The 20,615-nt window shown below is 45.8% G+C and overlaps 1 protein-coding gene across 4 annotated transcripts in view; it reads left to right on the plus strand.

The window, feature by feature from the left end:
* The window catches only part of BRD3 (bromodomain containing 3), a 44,752-nt gene that overhangs the window by 18,465 nt on the left and 5,672 nt on the right, over positions 1-20,615 (plus strand). For all 4 annotated transcript variants that reach the window (XM_053961837.1, XM_053961840.1, XM_053961838.1 and 1 more), the window contains 10 exons: positions 6,157-6,483; positions 7,090-7,227; positions 8,192-8,339; positions 9,780-9,994; positions 11,622-11,993; positions 16,298-16,426; positions 16,799-16,990; positions 17,330-17,565; positions 18,074-18,366; positions 20,135-20,263. In XM_053961837.1, the coding sequence (XP_053817812.1) occupies positions 6,283-6,483; positions 7,090-7,227; positions 8,192-8,339; positions 9,780-9,994; positions 11,622-11,993; positions 16,298-16,426; positions 16,799-16,990; positions 17,330-17,565; positions 18,074-18,366; positions 20,135-20,263 (2,053 nt within the window). In that variant the 5' untranslated portion in view covers positions 6,157-6,282. The remainder of the gene's footprint in view (positions 1-6,156; positions 6,484-7,089; positions 7,228-8,191; positions 8,340-9,779; positions 9,995-11,621; positions 11,994-16,297; positions 16,427-16,798; positions 16,991-17,329; positions 17,566-18,073; positions 18,367-20,134; positions 20,264-20,615) is intronic.

The following is a 20,615-nucleotide window of genomic DNA, read 5'->3' on the forward strand; positions in this document are numbered from 1 at the left end:
AGCACCTACCCATTCCCATCCTGTTGATTTGGATGTGCAAGCCACCAGCTACTCCAAGTACTCTGGAACCTGTTCATAGATCTGATTTATTACAGCTGAGCATTTGTTAATTTTTTCATGATAGGCCACCCAGTTAATTTGCTGAAGTACCTCCTGGCTGATTTTTTGCAAGTGCAGTTCAGCTTATCTGAGTCCAGACCTTACTGCAGTCAGGTCTCAAAGCTGGCAGAGCTCCTTCAGTCAGGAATCCAACACAGAGTAAGCTGTGTAAGCACTCACTTTTCCTTCCTCCTGCAGCCTTTTTAACAAAACCCTGTAACTCAGGAGCTTGCACAAAACCAACATAGTCTGAGTTGAAATTTGCCTCTGTGTTTTCAGGGGACCACAAAAAGCAGGGCAGGAAGACAGGTTCAGAGGTCATTCTGTACTCCCAACACAAAGAAAGGTCAACCATGCCTAATTCATTACTGACATTGGTCTCTTAAAACTGTTCTCAAAACCGAATTCAAAGCTATGAAAATGAACTTGGTTTAGTGTTAAGCATTGTTCCCTGCATTTGAAACTGCAGTGTTTAGAAATCAGTTGAGCCCCATCTGATTTGTGTGTGACAAGCAGCTAAATTTCCTGCTCAGACTTGATCAGAAGGTGCTTCCTGTGGCATTAGTGACTTGGGGGAGAGAAATACTCTGGCCTCAAATTATCAGAAAGTCCATCACTTTATCTGAGGTGCCTAACAGTGTTTATAAGTCTCCAGTGCTTTTATTAAAGTCACTTTTGGCTACCCCTGGGTTTGAAGGCCTCTCGTCAGAGATCTTAGAGCAGCGTGATTTGCAGGGAGCACTGAGTAGGCATCAAAACTGAAGACCCTTGAAATTACCAGTTACTCCTGGCTGATTCCTACCTACTGCTTAGGAACCCACAGGCTCCTTACTGAGGAAACACCTGCTCTTCTAATAGCCAAGGAGAGACCAAGGGTAGGAAAGCCATCTGCATAATCTAATGAGCATTAAACCAACCAAGTCAAAAGCCAAAGAACTGACTTAATCTGCTGTGATCTTTTCCCCTCCCTCATGCAGAGGTGAGCTCAGGACACAGTTACATCTCCCAGTCTCAGGATGTTATTAGGGCGGTGCTCAAAATAATATGCATGAAAAGCAAATCTGTGATGTGTGGAATTAATGATGTGGGAGACAGCAAGGATGGCTCAGTGGACTTTCAGAGTGCTGCAGTGTGCCATAGGGGCACTACAAGCCAAATTCCCAGCTCCTGCAGTGAAGCCAAATGTAAATCCCAGTGTCTTGAGGGGGTGGCATGTTGTGTGTAGTGTGTCTGTCTGCCAGGGCAGGGTTGGCTGATAAAGCAACTCGTCTGTCCTCAAGTCTTGCTCTCAAATTGCACATCCCTTGTGTTTGAAGGCACCATCCCTGCTGGCATGTTACTGAAAGCTGCCTGAAGTTCAGTTCCTGTGTGGGGCTGGGAAGGGAAGGAAAAGGAGGCATCCACAAGTTTTGTTTCCTTCTGAGGAGACTGATTAGCCCTTAATTTCTGCAGCCATAGAATGAAATGGGTACAACCCTCATGAATAACCTTACCTGAATTTGTATTGAGGTTCAGTAGTGCTAAACCTCTCCTGCAGAGAAAGTCTGGGCAAGATGACCAAGGCTGGGCTGCTTCTCTGACATGGTAGCAAATCTGACCAAACTTCCAATTGTTGGGGAAAAAGGAGACTGAGAATCTGCAGTGGAGGCTGCAAGGAGCCAGTGTGGGGAAGCAATGCATGGAGCAGCAGCTTGGAGGATGCTGCTCTGACTGCCCTGCTGGCAAATTTTGGGTCTGACTGCTGACCGTGGGGCTCTGGGCAAGTCTCCTCACCGTGGTGTTAAGTGTGAGTTGTGAGCAGCAGCCCTTTGAGGAAGGAACAGGGTCTTTGTGTGTGCAGAGTGTGAACTGCTAAGGGACCTTGGTCTCTGCCCAGCCTCTGTGTGCTACTGTTATGTAAATAAAAATGTGCAGATAACAGCGAGGTCAAGGAACATCTCTCAAACTCGATAATTTTCCCTGATGGGAAGATTTATGTGGCTGTTTCTTTGCCGAGCTGGAATTCTGCCAGATTTTGATCAATGGCCAAGTAACCATGCAGAAATACTATACCAAGGGATGGGGGGGGGGGCAACCAAGGAGTTGTTGGACTGCCAGGCTGACATAAAGCTTGCTGTAAGTTTGCAATCAAAACAAACCCCATCGGGTCCTGCACGGGAGCAAAGCATCCGTTAAATGTTGGGCGCTGCCAAAGGAAGTGGCAGAGCCGTTGGCTGGAGCAGCAGGAGAGCTGGCACACTGCACACTTCATGGGGCTTCAGAGCTGCTTTTAAAATAGTCCCCACCACTGCAGACAGGAAAATGTTATCCTGCTAGTGCAGGGAATTATTTACATGTTTTCTCCATGCCAACTGTCTCTCCGCTGACTGACCCTGTGTGAGAGACTCAATGGAAGAAAGGGTTTTTTTTAAAGAAAAAAATCTGTCCAACTTAGCTGGGTTTTTTGATGACTGGTTTGCCACACTGAGGTTGTAACTTAGCAAAAAAAGACTTAAACTCCAGGACTTAAAACCTCCTCTCTTTGAGGTTTTGGGTTTTGTTTTTAATTACTATCTCAGATTGAATAAGAAGGACAAGCAGTGTTCACTCTGTGTATGACAGCACTTCAGGGTGTATTTTAAACTTGCACAATCAAAACTACTTGTGCAGACAGAGAAATCAAGAACAGCTTCTGCTACTTGAACACTATAGGCCTGAAGAACAGGATAAGTAGTGATTTAAAAATTAAAATTTAAGAAGTTATTACTGCAGGGCTAAAAGAAGTCTCACCTTAGCCCCTCACTGGAAGGTGCACATGGTGTCTGGTTTTGGCAGTCTTTGCTCCAGGCATGTACAGTACCTTGTACAGTGATGTCCTGAGTCTCTGTCCCTAATAGTTCAAGTATTTATTGATACCAGTGCAGTTTCTGAGGGTGCTTAGGCAAGAGCTGTGTAGTTCAATTCTACCTGTAGTTATGGGACTGTTTGTAGAAGCTGAAGCTTGCTTAATTTTTGTCTGTGGGTCTACTAAAGTGTCCTCTTGGGTGATTTGTGTGGTAATTTGGGATGTCAGCTGGTTAGGGCTCTCAGTTCCCTCACTTCATAAATGATGTTTCACATGGACTAGATTTCTCAGGCATTAATTTGTCTTTAATTCAAAGTTACTGCCTTTTGGATATTTTCAAAGCATTTTTACCCTAATCTTTCAGATTCCTCATAGTCCCGCTTTTTACATTCTTAAAAATGATACCATTTTGAATTTTTAAAGGTAAAGGAATGGCTGTAGAAGCAAATTCTTAGTTTTAAAAACTACAGAGAGACCCAGTATCAAAGAAGCTTCCCCAGCAAATGGTGAGGAAGCTGCTGGACCAAGGGTTAAAGGTGCAGTGAGGCACATTAAGGCTTTATTTATGGCAGGACAGTACTTCCAGTGCTGCCAGATAGTCCAGGTAGCTATTTCTGTCTTCTGCAGGATCCAGCAGTTCAATGCCAGTGCTGCTGGGAGGTTTGGGATCACTTCTGGGTGTAAAAACCATTGTGTTGGAGCATGGAAGTTAAAGAGGAGCAGGGAACTGACCAAGTTGGCTGTCATGGTTCTGCCCCTCCTTGTTTTGGTGATGTTCTTCATTAAAATCCTTTCTGTGTTGTGTCACTGATGACTGTTCCATCCTTTTATGTGGACTGTACAAGCCTTGTTTAAGCTTGAGGATCAAAATGGCCCTGTGGAGAGGCAGTGCCTGTCCCAGAGAGTTTTCCCTGCTGGGTGGGGACAGAAAGGAGCTCCCACTATCTCCGTGGCACAGATGAGGAGCTGTGGGGTCAAGATACTGAAAGCCTTGGCTAAGGTCAGGGAGAAGAAGTCTGAGAGAGGTAGGAGCTATGGATCTGTGGTTTGTTGAATTACAGTTTTGGGATTTAATACAAATTAATTAAAAATCCTTATCAAATTGGCGTTTGAGAGGTAGAGCATAAGAAAATTGAAATGAAAAGAGAATCATATTTAGCCTCAGGTTATTTAAAGGGAAGACTTAAGTTACACTGCATCGTTTCAAACTTGTGACCCAAATGCTCTCTAGCAGTAGGAATTGCTCTCTGTGGGTGTTTTTTTTTCCCCTCAATCCTTGCACTGGATTCAGTTTGTTAATCAAGAAGACAGCAAACAGAATGCTTCAGTGGTGGTCACCAGGGGCCTGCAGCCAGCCTTGCATTCTCTGGGATGATGGATGTTGCTCAGAAACCTGAATCCATGCAGGGAGCTCCCCAGAAGGAGACTGAGTGAAACTTCCTAATTATCTTTTTTTTTTGATGTTTTTAATTCTTTGTCTATTTACCCCCCTTGATCTGAAGATTGAATTTTGCAATATTTCTGCTGCTGCTTTGACTTGATGGAACACTGGGAGAAAATCCTTCCCCAGATTCTTCTAAATTTGAAATCCCAAGTAAGATTCTAGTTAGGAAATTCCTTGTCCAGGAGATGCCAGCATCCCTTTTGGCTGCTTGGTGATCACCCTGCCTGTCACCAGCAGCATGAGCACATGAGAAACCAGTCCTTTTGGAACGAAGCTGGGCTCCTGAGTTATCAAAAAACAGGGACCAGAAGCCTGATTCTGGAGCTATACTTAAATCCATGGCACAAGAGAGTCCTACTGGCATTTTTCTCCATCCTTGGAATATAGTGGGTGTTGTGAACAAATGGTGGCAGCATCAGAGCTGGACTTGTCTGTTTCCTGCACAAATAATCACATGTATTCACACAGGGGTTTGGTTTAGGTTTTTAGTAGTTCCCTCCCTCTCTGCTGCAGATCTGTTTGTTTGTACGCAGCTATTTTGGCAAAATTTCCCCAAGTTAGGTATGTGTTTACTTTTTGCCTTCATCTAATCAGCAGCTCACAGGGTAAGTTGATGTTCTATATTTAGTCCAGATATTCAGTAGAGATGATTAGGGCTGTATTAAAGCAGAGGTTTTTGGTTTTTACTGGGATGTCTCCCTGCTTTTTCCTTCCTGTGTTGCTGCAGCTTTTGTCCCTGCTCATGTTTCTCTGTTCAAACAAGAAGTGTATGTCAGAGTATTTGTATAGCTTTCTAAACATATTTGAAATAATTTGCCTCAAGAAAGTGATTGTGGTCTGTTTGCCATGAGATGAGTAGCTGCAGTCCTGATGTGAGGTGAAATATCTAATGTTTATGGAAGATGACATAGCAAAGCTGTTTACCATATGCTACACAAGGCACAGTGATACTGGGCTATTTTTACCTCTGCAGTTTGCAGAGGGAAAACCAGAATACAATAATGCAATTTATGTATTCTCCTCTATTTCAAATGTGTCTTTGAGAGAGAACATGACAGCACTGTCTGAGCCAGGTCACGGGATATCAGTGTAACACCAGTTATTATTTGAGCCTGGATCTCTAAACTTTAATATAAAACTGGGGTCAAAACCCGTCAGGTGCATGCAGCAAGAGGCATAATAAGACATTTATGAGATTGGAAGTGCAGATCACTTCAAGTTGGGCAGTTTCTGGTGACACCTTTCACTCTCAGCAGTTCACAGCATCTCACTGTGCCCCTTCTTTCATTTCCCTGGACTGAGGTCCTCTGGCAGCTGTCGTCTGCTCTTCATTACAGGATTTCAGACTACTCCTTGCACCAGAGCAGAGCCCTGTGAGCTGACTCGGGGCCAGGCAGCATGGGTCTAGAGACAATGCAGTTCAGTTTACATGGAGCTGGAAGCTATGGACTCAGCAGCTTGCATCAGTGCATTCATGGGAGTCTGCATTGCATCCTAACTGTATTCCCTGAGTGGATTCCTAGGTTGCCCCGAGTGTTTTCTTGACATGAAGATGCTCTCTGAGCCAGCTAAAGCAAGAGCTAGTCCCATGAAGCTTGCTGTGTCTCTGCAGGCTTTGGATTTGGGAATTGCTCTTCCACTGTCTCTTGGGTCTTGAACTGCTCCCATCTCCAAGATAAACTGTGTTCCAGGAACAAAGTCAATGGGGTAAAGAGCCTGAGTTTAAATACTGTCCACAGAAATGTCTTCAAAAATCCATATTTACACCCCGCCCCCTCTCTCTCTCTAGTTTGCTCTAGGTTGTATGGTTGCACCCTGGAAATGGGATGTCAGTCCCATTCAGGGAGCATAAAGGAAGAAAGAAAATCTCCCCGTTGCTGCCGCAGTGACAGCGAGTGAGAGCCCGAGCAGGAAGATGTCGACAGTCGCCTCAGCGGTCCAGGCTCCTCAGGGCCCTGTGAATCCGCCGCCTCCAGAGGTGACAAATCCCAATAAACCTGGCCGGAAGACCAACCAGCTGCAATATATGCAAAATGTTGTGGTGAAGACCTTGTGGAAGCATCAGTTTGCTTGGCCTTTCTACCAGCCTGTTGATGCAATTAAACTGAATTTGCCGGTACGTTTCTGTCGTCTTCTCAGCCTAAGAAAGCTTTGTGTTGGTCAGGTCAGTTTTGGGATTGCTTAGAGGGAAAATATCAGTGCCTGGGATGGTGTTGGGCTCAGCCAGTGCTTCATGTGCAGCACGAGAGGCTTTGGTGCTCTAATCCATAACAAGAAAATGACGCTGCACAGCCCTGCAGCGTCCCCAGGCTAATCACAGCCTCTGCAGGTGCTCCAGACCAGCCCAGGGAGGAACTGGGTTAACAGGTAGAAACATTTTAAAGGCCAAAATGCTCTTAAAATTAGAGACTGAAACTTTGAGCACAGTTTTAGCCAGCCCTGATAAACTTCTGTAAGTGCCAAAGGCAGCCTTTTAAAAAAGGAGGCAGAAATGCTGATTCCCAGACAGGAGGTTGTGTGTTTTGGAGTCAGATTCATAATAATGGTAAGACTAAAAAAGATACAAATAAGAAAATAAATAAATAAATATTTACATTTAAAATTTCCACAAAACTTGAGGGGGTGTTTTTTAGGAGGAGGGATGAGGGGAAAGTAGGGGTTAGAGGGAGATGTGAACAAAACTGAATCAGAAGATACAACATCTTCCCTTTTTTTCCAACAGGATTATCACAAAATAATAAAAAACCCCATGGATATGGGGACAATCAAGAAGCGCCTGGAACACAACTATTACTGGAGTGCCAGTGAATGTATGCAGGATTTCAACACCATGTTTACAAACTGCTACATTTACAACAAGGTAAAAAAAAACCCAGAAAAGCCTTTAGAAAACACCCACCTACCCCTGTTACTGTGCAAGTTTTGAAAAGGGCCGGCTCTGGGCCCTCCTTGCAAGGATTTGAAATGCCACTAATTGCAACCACGTTACTTGAAATGCACAAAGCTGTCTTTGTGCTGCCTCTTTCTTCCCCCAGACTAGTTACAATGGCAAATATGCCTTTTAATTATAGGTAGATTTCTGTTTTGGGGTTATGCAGCAAGTTTTTACTCCTTTTATTTTCAGTTAGGAGTTTTCTGGGATGAGCTGCACTTAATGCACTGCTCTGCAGGTGTTTTGAGGTGCTTTAATGCTGTGTGTTAGACTGTCTGGCACTAACTAGTATCTGTGAGCAGCAGAAAAGAGTTCAGGAATCATAACTCTATTCTTTGACTCTGTCTCCATAAATATGTTCATACTTACACACATTTAGATTGCTTATTATTATTGTTATTTTGGGTTTGGCTTGTTTGCTGTTTTGTTAAGTTGTTAAAATTCTTTGTGTTCTGTTTTCTCCAGTCATTTGTCATCATAGACCCAGACTGGAGAACAGCTGAACTAAACAAATTAATTAGTTTGAGCCACAGAATGTGTGTTTAGCCTCTTCCCTTGGACCTGCTGGCAAGCAGGGAAGGACAGCTCATCCAGTTTGCTGCTTCCACACTGCTGCACTGGATACTGGTTTATCAGGCTCCTTCTGAACTCCTGATAATTCTCTGAATGCAGCACACTTAGGTACTGTAATTATTGCATGCTAGAGCAGAATAGAAGAGCAGGAGAGTGGCAAGCAAGGAGGGAGAAGAGCTAATCTGGTTCTTGTCAGCCAGTTGTCAGTTGAACACCATAATTTATTTGAAGGGCCTCAGTGTTTTCTAAGCCTGGTCTTCAAGCTCACTGCTTCAGATATGTGACTACACAACAAAGGCTCATATTCTTCTTTGTGCAGCCCACAGATGACATTGTCCTCATGGCCCAAGCCCTGGAGAAGATATTCCTGCAGAAGGTTGCCCAGATGCCTCAGGAGGAGGTGGAATTGCTGCCCCCAGTTCCTAAAGGCAAAGGCCGCAAGCCCTCAGCGGGCACACAGAGCGCAGGTACCGGATCCACGCAGGCACAGGGAGTGTTGGGAGCTGTTCCCGAGGCCTGTCCCACCTTCCAAACTGCTGGGCTTTGCAGATGGTGAAGAGGCTGGGAAGGGAGAGCGTGGTCTCACAGTTAGAGGAAGGTGTGAGATGTCTGGGAGATGCTCACTCAGGGTTTCAGGGCTCGTCTGTCTCAAGGCCGCCCTGCATTTGTCACGCCACTCTTGCCATCTGTGATTTGTCCAGGCAGCACTTCAGTGAGGGAGGCCAGTGCTGTAGCTTCTCTATGCAAAGAAGAAACCAAGGCAAGAAAAACCAAGGTAGTCAGAAATGCCAGTCTGCTGCCAGTGCCAGAGCATGGCATGGAAAGTCTTTACAGATTTGGGTTTACACAGCTCACCCTGGGTCTTGGCAGAAATCTGGCACAGCAGAGACTTGGACTCAAATGTTGCTGATTTACTAAACCCTGAATATTTTTCTTTTGCACACATGGTTACATCATCATAAAATTAAAGGCTTTATTAAGCCATTGCAAAGGGCTACGTATACACCATTGAATATCAGTGGAAGCTAAGTTCAATTCAGCTTACCTAGAATTGATTTTAAATGGATTTAGGACTAAAATGTCCAAGCATGGTAAAACAGTTCATAAAGGACCTTGTGTAGGCTGAGTTAAATGATGGCAGGTTTTTTTTGTTGTTTTTTTTTTCCTCTAAACAAGGTCTAATTGTTGCTCTGGGAAAGTCAATTGTTCCTCTATTTTCCCACATTTCAGGTGCTAAATGGAGCTATAAATCTATCCAAGCTCAGAGAAATTAATGATGATGTATCTTTTCAACATCCTTTGATAAAACATAGCAGGATTGCTGCTTTGGTTATTAGGTAGTAGGTTTGTCCCCTTCAATTTACACCAGGAGGCAGGTTTTCAGCAGTGCAGGTGTAACATCAGAGACATGGAGGCCATCAGGAGGCTTAAGCTCTACTGAGAATCATAAAATACAGAGTTGCAAGGGAATCACTGAGCCCAACTCCTGTCCCTGCACAGGACAACCCCGAGAATCCCACCCTGTGGCAAATCTGAAGTGCTTTAGACTCCTGGGTGCTTAGGGCAGGGGTTGTTGCCATTTGCATGGTGTGAACACCTCCCACTGTTCCATCTCCTGCTCTTCTGCTGAGCTCAGTGCAGCTCCGGGAGCACCCGAGGGGTGAAGGCTGTCCCAGAGCAGCAGCACACGCTCCATATGAAAAGCTGCAATTATTTTGCATGTGGCTGACCTAAACCCGTAGTACAAGGACTTAGCTCAGAGATCCCTCACTTTTTTTATACCCAGCACCGAGCAAATCACACTGTGTCCTTTGTGCTCTCCCCGGCATCCCTTTGCCAAGTCCAGTTTGCTCCCAGTACTCTCCCAGCTGTAACCACACCAGCGCCTTTCCCTTGTCGTTTGAAAGGAGCGCAGCAAGCCGTGGCCGTGTCCTCCGTGTCCCCGCCGGCCCCGTTCCAGAACGTCCCTCCAGCCGTGTCTCAGACGCCCGTCATCGCTGCCACCCCCGTGCCAACCATCACCGCCAATGTCCCGCCTGTCGCCGCCCCTGCCGCCGCCGCCCCGCCCCCGCCCGCCGCTCCGATCATGCCCGTGGTGCCTCCCACGCCCCCGGTCGTCAAGGTAAATGCGGGCAGCTCCCCTGCAGGAGAGGGGCTGCACTGCCAGCCCGCACTGCTGCATCCCCGCGGTCCTGCTTTCGTCGCCGCGTGTCGAGTTGGAGAGGGTTGAGAACCGTTCTGCCAGGTTAAACGCGGTCCAGCCGAGGTGATGTCACCTGTGCTTGCTCCAGCTCAGCTCCAGCCTCTCCTGTCACAGCCTTCCCCTGTGCTGCTGCTCCCGGGCTCTTGGAATTCTCCCCATTGTACACCAGATAGCTCAAAGCATCTCTTCCCTCTGTAACTGAGCTCCTGACTTTACAGGGGCTGTTCCTTTAAGGGTTGCAGCTCAAAAGATCTCTTCCCTCTCTGACTGAGCTCCTGATTTTACTGGGACTGTTCCTTTAAGGTTTGTAGCCCAAAGCATCTCTTCCCTCTCTGACTGAGCTCCTGATTTTACTGGAGCTGTTCCTTTAAGGTTTGCAGGCTCCAGCATTAGGAATGTTCCTCTCTGCTTTCAGCCAGTTCAAGACAAGCCTGTCACTCCAGTTGGAGGAGACTGATGTTGCCTGCAGGTTTTGGGTGCATTAGCTCTGTCTTCCTTACTGAGTAATCTTTTGGGAGTTGTCACTGGTGTTTTGCTATTTATTATGTTAATTTATGGGTAAATGAAGACATTACCTAAATAATTGAAATTTTCTTAGCAAGCTGTGAATTGCTTTAAAAATGATGAAAGCATAGCTCAGGGAAACATGGGAGTCTCTTTTTCTAAACTGTGGAATTAACTGCAACAGTTTTGGTTTTAAGGTTGCTTGGACCAGCAGAGGCACAGAATTGTTTTGCTTTTTAACCCAGTAGTTTGGAAATTACTAGAGAAATTGTAAGTCAAATCTTGCAGCTAAGCTGTCCTGCTCAGAAACCTGTCTCACATTTCAGTTTCTGTTCAAATAACTTGCTTCTGAGAATCAATTTAATTTTAAAACTCAAGGATGAACCCAGAAGTGAGTTTGCCAAATACACACTGCAAAATTAATTCTGCTTGGGATTTACTTAAGATTTCCCTTAGATTTCTCCGAGGAACTTTTTCCCTCCCTATCTCTCTCTCCAGAGAAATAAATCCTTGATAGGAGCACGAGAGAGCTGACTGGATAGTCCCAGCTTGAATTTATGTGAGAGGGTTTGTTTGCTTAAGGCAAAATCTACCTTAGCACACCCACTAAATACAGGGGAGTGAGGGCTCATGGATCTTTGGTGATTAATATGCTTTGGTTCAGAGCTTATGGCCTGATCCTGCCACGGGGGCCTCACACATGTGGTTAAGTTACTGACACTTGCTCAGTCCTGATGCATCAGCTGAGCTGCAGTAATCAACTGGGCAAACACCAGGTAAGAGCCCTGGCTTCCATCTCAGGGGAATAAAACATTTTGCAGCGTGCTTGGGCTTGGGTTGGAGCCATGCAAGTGGTTGGTTACTGTGGCTCAGGTGACGTGCAGTGTTGGAGCCTCTAGTCACAAATCCCATTTATCCCAGCGAAATAACTTTTTTTTTTTTTTTTTTTTTCCTGTCAGAGGACAGGCAAAACTTAAGGATGAGCTGTGCTAGGGTTTCTGCTGGGCATGCACTGATGGAGCCTGTCCCTGTGCTCTTTCAGAAAAAGGGAGTGAAGCGGAAAGCAGACACCACCACCCCCACCACGTCTGCCATCACTGCCAGCAGGAGCGAGTCCCCCACGCCGCTCTCGGACCCCAAACAGGCCAAAATCATCGCGCGCAGGGAGAGCGGCGGCCGCCCCATCAAACCACCAAAGAAGGACCTGGAGGATGGAGAGGTCCCGCAGCACGCAGGGAAGAAGGGCAAACTCTCGGAGCACCTCAAGTACTGTGACAGCATCCTCAAGGAGATGCTCTCCAAGAAGCACGCAGCCTACGCGTGGCCCTTTTACAAGCCCGTGGATGCAGAGGCCTTGGAATTACATGACTATCACGATATTATCAAACACCCCATGGATCTCAGTACTGTGAAAGTACGTCCTCTTTTACCACCTCTTTTTGCAGGGGGTCCCTCTGGTTGCAGAGGACTGGCTCCTATGTGGGAGGGGGAAGGGGAAAGGGTGGAAACTGAACCTGTTTGGATACCAGCTGGATATTTTTATATTTTGTTTCCTTCCCCCTCTCCCTTTTTTTACCATAACCTGGGACAGATTTTTTTTTTTCTGCCCTGCAAAGCAGATAATGTTCACAAAGCAAAGTACAATGGCATCCTCTCCTATTTGTGGATAGTCCAGGTATTTAACTGGTGTTCTTAGGATTGTGTTGCACTCTGAGAAGAGGAGGCACTTTATTTAATAGGATTCAATTGATGGTATCCCATTTCCAGAAGCTGCTGTTTACCTACTTGGTGGTGGCAGATAGGCTTACACTGAGCAATTCCAATTGCAATGTGATGGTGCTCAGGGAGATATGTGCTGCTTTTGTGGTTCGTGCTTGGCTCCTCAAGAGTTTAGCTTAGCATGGTCTAGTATTGTTTTTCCCAGCAGGTTTGGAGGTTTGCTGAATCCCTCCATGAAGCAAAGCCCTGTCTTTGTAGTTCCCACCTTCTTGTGAGCCAGGCACTGGATTCTGTGTTGATGGAGGGGAGACTTCCATGTGCAGGAGCTGAAGATGTTGTTGCTGGCTTTCACTGGCATTGCCAGAAGGGCTTTGCTGGCAACTGAGCCAGAGCCTGGGATTGTCTGAATGCCCAGGTGACAGAAGGGCAGCTGTGGTTGTGATTCCTGTCATATTCCTTGGCAGATCCTCTGTGGTACCCCAGAGCAGCATGTCACACTCTGATGTGCCATGCATCCATCCTAGGGATGCTCTGGGTCTCCAGACATACCTGCAGCCTGCTAGTTGATGCCCCAGGTGATTGCAGGAAGATTAGAGATGGACAGAGTGAAATCCTGACCCTCTCAAACTGGTATTTCCATGTGTGCTTAGGTGATTTCTTATTGCAAGAGGTCATTGTGCTGTGTTCTGAAAAAAATCAAGGTGCAAAGTTGTGATTTCTTGGGTTGGTGATTTCTTCGTGCTTGAATCTCTTTAAGGTCCTGACTTCATTCTTTTAAAATTGTACACCTCTGCCCCTTTCTGGCAAGTGCAGGTGATATCCTCCCTCTGCACCTGACTAGTGTAGGGTAGAAAATTGGAGACAGGCTGATGGCAAACCCAGTGGAGTCTTTTACACCTAAAGACTCTGGGTTTCTCATTCCACATGGTAGTATTTTTCTTAATTAAGTTGTTTGAAGTGCTGTCTGGTATTGGTTTTTTATGGAGTGTTTTATTGTCATTGCTCTTGGCCTGCAGATCATGGTGTGACTTCTCAGAGATGCAGCTCATAATGTGTTCACTGCCTGGAACAGAAAGCTGCCATTTGAAAGCAGTGTCATTTTCCAGTGTCAGGGACTTCCACTGTGCCTCTGAAAGGTTTTTAGATTTAATTCTGCCCAAGTGACAATGGCCGTGATAAAGCAGCACAACTAAGGGCCTCCAAACTAACCTGGGAGGAATTATGTGAGAAAGTAAAACACAAGCATTGCTGCAGCTGTAACACATCTTGTCTCTTGGCTTCTGTGGCTGTGTTAGGTTTGATTTTCCCCAGAGAATATCCTTCATGTCCAGGAGCATTTTTTTCCCTGGCAGAGGTGTCTCCAGGAGGATTTGGAGGTTGTGTTTTCTCTGTGTGTGGTGGAGGAGGCAGTTTGGTTGTTGTGACTGTGCCAGGGGCAGGTGAGATGGAGGGGCTGTAGCTGAGCTTGTTGCAGCCAGGAGCAGAGGGATGTGCTGGAATTTTGTACTGGAGCTCAGACTGAGAATGGGAGCAGCTGAAGGGACAGGATCTGTGAACTCATTTCCATCTCAATTCTCTTTATCAGAGAAGGAAAGGGCAGAACTGCTTGGAGTAGGAAAGGATGGAAGTGTGAGGAGAGAGAGGCAGCAGCTGTAATTCCCTGTGAGGAGTGGGATGCACCGAGGCTGGAGCTGCTGCTGCCCTGTCCCCAGGCAGGCAGGGACCACTTGCAGAACATCCCTGTCCCCTCTGTGGGGCTGGGGGACCTGGAGCACCTCTTCTGCTCCATCCTCTGGCTGCCAGGTGCCAGCAGTGACATGGATGCCTCTGCCTTTGCTTTACTCAGTGGTGAACAAGCAACAAGCCTTGCTGTGCAAGAGGATTTCCACAAGGTGTTTACTTTTGGAATAAAGCACTTCCTCCAGGGGTGTAACTCTGCTCACCCCTTAATTTTCCTGCAGTGAACTGCTCTAGTTTCAGAGCAGCTGAGTTCAGGGTCTTAAAAGTGAGGAGACATTCGTTGTGTCCTCTGTGCACAGGACAAGATTTACTTTAGAGCAAGGGACACATTAGACATGAGGCAGCAAATTTATGAACAGTAAAGATGATTTACACGATTGATTGAGGGGGAAAATTGTGATTGCTGTGGCAGATGCTGTCTGTGGGACAGAGGATGGGTGAGCTGCCCTGTCTGACTCCGGATTTCCAGTTGTAAATGTAATATTTTTTTTTTTTGATAAGCAGCTGGATATCTCCAAGTGTATTTTTAACAAGGTATTCCAGCCCACCGATTTAAAGTGCTTTTCTTTCTTTTGTTAAGCTAATTATTCTTTATAAGAAAACAAAACAAAAATCCACAGATTAAAAACTGTAGGGCTAGAAAACTGTTGAGTTTGGATGAAAAGCAAAGCCTCAGACACTGGAATGTATTTCATAGGCAATAATCAGGCCCTGAGTATGCCAAACAAATATAAAAAGGCCTTTCATGCAGTAAGATGTATTTTAAAATAAATGGGCCCTTTGGTTTGAACATATGTTTTGCTTTGGAATTGGCCTGAGAGGCTTTTCAGACAGGAGCACCACAAACCCATTTCCCTTTCTGCTTTTGTGCTGTGCCTTCCAGGCTGTCTCCTGGTTTATTCACCAGGAAAATGAGGTCTCCTGACAAAAGTTTGACAGATGTCTGGCTGCAGCACAGCAGGGAGCAAGGCTGCAGGGATGTCACCACCCTGCATCAGGTCCCTCAGAAGCTGAATCCCTGGAGGTGAAATTCTGCCCTTTTCACAACAAAAACAGCTCCAGGAGTCATTGCAGTGTTTCAAGACAGTTAGAAGGTCTATCACAGCTGTGAAATTTCTGTAGTTCTGTGAAAAATGGGAATTTTGCTTGTGTTTGGGGTGGGTGACAGACCCTGAGCATCCCTGATTGCTGTTGGGATGAGGGATGTCTGTCCCCATCACATCCCCAGCCTGTCTGCCACTGAACCCTTCCCTTCTCTGGGCACACAGGTGCCCAAGACATACAAAAGGGAAGCCTTGTAAGCACTTGGCAAATGGAGAATTTCTTTAAACCCAGGTCTTTTAAATGCAAATGAAACCTAGTGTTAGCTTCTGGTTCCTTTCAGCAGGAGTAATTGGAGCTAAGGTTTTATACATAGTAGTAATATATGCATAAAATCAATTAAGTGCTAGGAATGCTATAAACTGCTCTCTAAACCCAAATCATTGAGTCCCAAACAGCAAGAGAAATGGCTGGAAGTGAGAGCTGAAAAATAAGAGAAAGGAACAAGGTTCAAGTATTTGACATTTATCCTCACTGCTCTAGGAAATAACATTATGAGTAGGTTCATAAAGGGTGAAGCCTGTATCCATTTCTATCAGTTGGGCTTTTAAATGAAGAGTGGGAGTTGTAGTTTAACTGTAAATGCCTATTTTGCTGTAGGAATTGCAGAGGAAGCCTCCTGCCCTCTGTAAGCAGGAAGTCAGAGTTAAATTTTTGTGATCTTTTCTGCCCTTTCAGATTTACAAGGCAAATATATCCAAGCATATGTAGAAATACATAGTTCAGGTACTCCTGGAATTGTAACTTGCTTGTTGACTCTTGCCCTTTCCATCCATGATCCTTGTTTCTATTAGTTCCTGATCAATTTTTCTAATAATTTCTAAATGTTTTCTGGTACAATGTGGACCCTGACAGGTTTATATTCTACTACTTAGAAAACAAGGCCAATTTAGAATCTTAGTGTTTGAACTTCTATGAGATATCAACTTCTTTGGTTGCCTGGTGTTTGTTTGCTTCTTTTATAAAGCAGAAACTCTGAATGTTATTTAGGAACCAACAACCCAAATCAAACTTCTGTTCTCTTAGATGGGATTTTTGAGGCTCTTCTGATGTGCCCTCCATGCACTTGCTACAAATGCTTTTTACTTATGGCTTTTCTTTTTTTTTTTTTTTTTTTTTTTTTCCTTTCCCCTTTCCCTTTGGCTTATTTATTTGCAGAAAAAAATGGACAGTCGGGAATACCAGGATGCACAAGGTTTTGCAGCAGATATTCGGTTAATGTTCTCGAATTGTTACAAGTACAATCCTCCAGACCACGAGGTGGTGGCCATGGCCAGGAAGCTCCAGGTAAAGGTGTTGGCAGATGCATCTTCCAGACTGTTTTTAGTTCAGGTACAAGGTGAGATCCAGGTGTGGATCTGCTGTTGGAACCAACGAGGGAGATTGCTCCAGCCTTGGAAAGAGCCTCGTGCTCTCTGCAGGGCTGTTGTGCTCTTCACATGGCATGGACCCAATGCCACGTTCAGCTCCTAAAATATAATACTCCTTGGTTTTAAAGTAATTGGGGGATTTTCTTGGACTTTCCAGATGGGCAACCATATTCTGTATATTATTTACTTGTAGTGCACAAAGAACCCTGCTCCTGATGTATTTAAGAGACCAGAGTGAGCTGTTTGTGGCCGAGGCTCCTTTGGTCACCACTTTTCCTCCTTTTTGCAGGATGTCTTTGAGATGAGGTTTGCAAAAATGCCCGATGAGCCTGCAGAGGCCCCCCCTCCACCTCCCCCAACAGCCCCAGTGGTGAGCAAAAGCACAGAGAGCAGCCACAGCAGCGAGGAGAGCTCCTCAGACTCCGACAGCTCCGACTCCGAGGAGGAGCGGGCGACTCGGCTGGCTGAGCTCCAGGAGCAGGTACTGCACCATCCCAGCTCTGTGTCTGTGCATTAGACAGAGCACAGCAGCAGGAATTGTGTCCTGAAAAATCCCACCTAGGCTGGCATGCAGGGAAACATCCCCAGCCTTAGGGGAAAAGCATTCAGCTGTGCAGTCAGTGCATGTTGGATGTAACGGTAATTTTCTTCAAGATGGTTTCTCTCAGTGTTGATGCTCTCTCCTTCCTTCTGGGATCCCAGAGTATGAGCTGCTTGATTTTTGACTTTAGGATATACTTACACCTTGGGATGTAGAGGGAAGGGTTTGTGGAGGCAGCAGTTACCTTGCCTTGATGGTTTTTCTCCTGTTTCCCCCCAGCTGAAAGCCGTCCATGAGCAGCTGGCTGCACTGTCCCAAGCGCCAGTGAACAAACCAAAGAAAAAAAAAGAGAAGAAGGAGAAAGAGAAGAAAAAGAAAGATAAAGAGAAGGAAAAAGAAAAGCACAAAGTCAAAGCTGAGGAGGAGAAGAAACCCAAGGTGGCTCAACCACCAAAACAAACCCAACAGAAGAAAGCCCCAGCTAAGAAAGCAAACAGCACAACCACAGCTAACAGGTGAGAGCCCAGGTGCCTTGAGGGGAGAGCCAAGAGCTTCCAGCTCTGCCCTTAATTCCTGGGGAAGCTCAGTAGTTGTTAATTTGCTGCTGAATACTGTTCCCATTCCCAGACAACTCCAGGGAGCCTTTAACTTGGAGCTGGCAGTGGAACCACCGTGTTTTCACTGCCCAACTCTTTGAATCCCTGCCTGATTGCTCTCAGATCAGGTTCTGGGGGTTGCCTTTTGTGCAGCCACCAAGAACGTGCCATTTCATGGCTGCCCCCCTGCTGCTACTTGGGCTCCTTGTCACACTTCACAGGGCTAAAATATAATAGGAACACAACAGCTGATCTCAGGCTGCTGAACTTTTTCAGCACTTGTGGTGCTGCTCCAGCCATCTGACGAGAGCTTCAAAGCCAAGAGCATGGGGATGTTTGTTACAAGGGAGTCGGGGGGGAAAAAAAAAAAAAAAAGAATTCATTGCTGTGTCCCCATGAATGTTTTCATGCTTGACAACCTCCCCAGGCAGCCCAAGAAAGGAGGCAAACAGGCATCTGCAACCTACGACTCGGATGAGGAGGAGGAAGGGCTGCCCATGACCTACGACGAGAAAAGACAGCTCAGCCTGGACATCAACCGCCTGCCCGGGGAGAAGCTGGGCAGGGTGGTTCACATCATCCAGTCCCGGGAACCTTCCCTCAGAGACTCCAATCCCGACGAGATTGAAATAGATTTTGAAACCTTGAAGCCCACAACGTTACGAGAACTGGAGAGATACGTGAAATCTTGTTTACAGAAAAAACAAAGGAAACCATTTTGTAAGTTAACCTCCCGGGGCACGTGTTCCCCCCAGCAGCTCTTGGGCTCAACTTTGGAGTCAGGGCATGTGTACTGAGATTCTCTTATCCACCCGTCGAGTATGTGGTGGCAGGAATTTTTAGAGATTATTTTCTCCCAAGGAAATGTACAGAAACTTCCTGGTTTTCTCTGTTCTTTCTTCCCATGGTGCAGAGACCTGGAGAGCCAATGTGTTCCTCTACAAGACCTGTGGGATGCCTTTATTGCTTACCCAGGCTCTGGAAGGCCCTGTAAAGGTTTCAGTCTCATTGTGTCAGGTGTTACATGCACACATCTGGAAGGATCAGTTTCTTATCCTGAATAGTTTAGCATCTAATTAGGAAGGAAACAAGAAACGTGGTTGGGATCCAAACCACCAAGGCAATAAATGATTTGCACAAGGTTACCTGGTTACCTGTGGATTCAGGGCGTGTCCAAGTTGTGTATTCACCCCAAAACTGCTCTTCCTGTGTGTCCTGATCACCACATTGGCCTCACCCTCTGTCAGTTCAGAGGGTGAGTGTCAGTCTGCTGCTGAGTGTGTGGTTCAGTGTGGGACAGACTTTGTGTCTCATCCACAAAGCAAATTCCTGCAGCCCCTGGAGAGTTTAGCTCCAGCTGGACAGCAGTAGGATCACTTCCCTGAAGTGCTCCTGGCCCTCTTGGTTAAGGGAGTTCTGCTTTTAGGATTATGACACAAAAGCTACTCCTTGTTCTTGCAGAGCATCTCCAGTCCTTCCTCAGGATTTTCAGGAAGGCCTAAGCAAAGTGCAGGCTTTGACCTTTCTTTTTGCTTTATTTTTTTTTTCCCTGAATCCTTCACTGTTGGCCTAGCTTGGGAAAGGATTTTCCAGAGTTCTTAGGAACAGGAAGCATCCTTCAATTTTGGAACCAGAGCATAGAGTAACAGAGATAACCTCAGATATCCACCCTGTGAGCCTGGCTGGACTCCTGTGCTGAGTGTTCCCTCTTAGGACTGTGCTTTCCAGTTTTCTTTTTTTTTTGTTGTTTTTTTTTAAACCATTGCTTTAAAACAGCTCACAGAAATGTAGGTATTTCCTTGCTGGATCAGGCAAAATATCTGGCTCCTGTCTTGTGCTTCCAATCCTGGCCAACACCTGTGTTCAATTACTCCTCCTTTGGAGGAATATTTCCTTTCCTTGGCAGTGTGAGTGTTGCTGCTCCTTCTCACCCTTTCCATCCTGATGCAGTTACATTCCTGTTGTCTGCCAGCCTTTGCCTCAGTTGGTTTTTAATTTGCCTTTGTTTGTTTTGTTTTCTATTTAGAGCAACATAAACACCAGTAGATTCTTGCGTGAGGGGATCGGAAGTTTTAATGGCAGATGCTTTACTCCTGACAACCTTTAATGGGACACTTTATTTTACAGGGCAGAAAACCCATGTAACAATTCTGTAATTACAAATCTGTAATTATTGACCATATAACTGGCTGGTAAGTAACCTGTAATGACAAGGTTATTACATGGATATTTCTATCTTCTAAAATACTTTCCAGAAGATCTCTCTTAAAAAAAAAATTGCATGTTACAGGATGGTGGTGATTTGATGAGCAAGGCAACTTCAGGTGTTGTCTTCTCTCTGGGATGTGTAGTTGCTGTGTGAGCACTGGATGTTGGCAGTGTCACTGCAGAGTGTGCACACAGATGTACATGCCCTGTAAAATAGTGATGTCCACTCTTTCCCCCTGCATCCCTGCACTTTCAGAAACTCTGTGTTCCTCCCCCACAGCTGCCAGTGGCAAAAAGCAAGCAGCAAAGTCAAAAGAAGAGTTAGCTCAGGAAAAGAAGAAAGAACTAGAAAAACGGTTACAGGACGTCAGTGGGCAGCTAAACAACAACAAGAAACCTGCAAAGAAAGGTAATGGCTTTGGGTTTATGGGAAAACAGCCCCCCAAAAGTGAACAGACTTTTGACAGGGTCAAAACCTCAGCCTTGGGTTTGTCTCTGTGACAGGAACCCTCAGGGAGTTCCCACTGAGCTGCTGTGTGGGACTGCTTTGGTCCCTGGCCAGGTGGAAACTGCTGGGTGGTAAATAGGAGCTTGTCTGGGAGGCAATTCCTCCTTGAGAGGGAGGAGGATCTTCCCTGGGTTAACCTGGTGTGCAGCCCACACCACAGAGCTTCTAACACATTTCTAAAAAAAATCCCAAACCCCCACGTAGCTCTAGATGCTCCAAAAGGTTCCTCCAGTGCAAACAAAGCTTTCACCAG

The sequence above is a fragment of the Vidua chalybeata genome, chromosome 21, assembly GCF_026979565.1.
Source record: "Vidua chalybeata isolate OUT-0048 chromosome 21, bVidCha1 merged haplotype, whole genome shotgun sequence".
NCBI classification, from domain to species: Eukaryota; Metazoa; Chordata; class Aves; order Passeriformes; family Viduidae; genus Vidua; species Vidua chalybeata.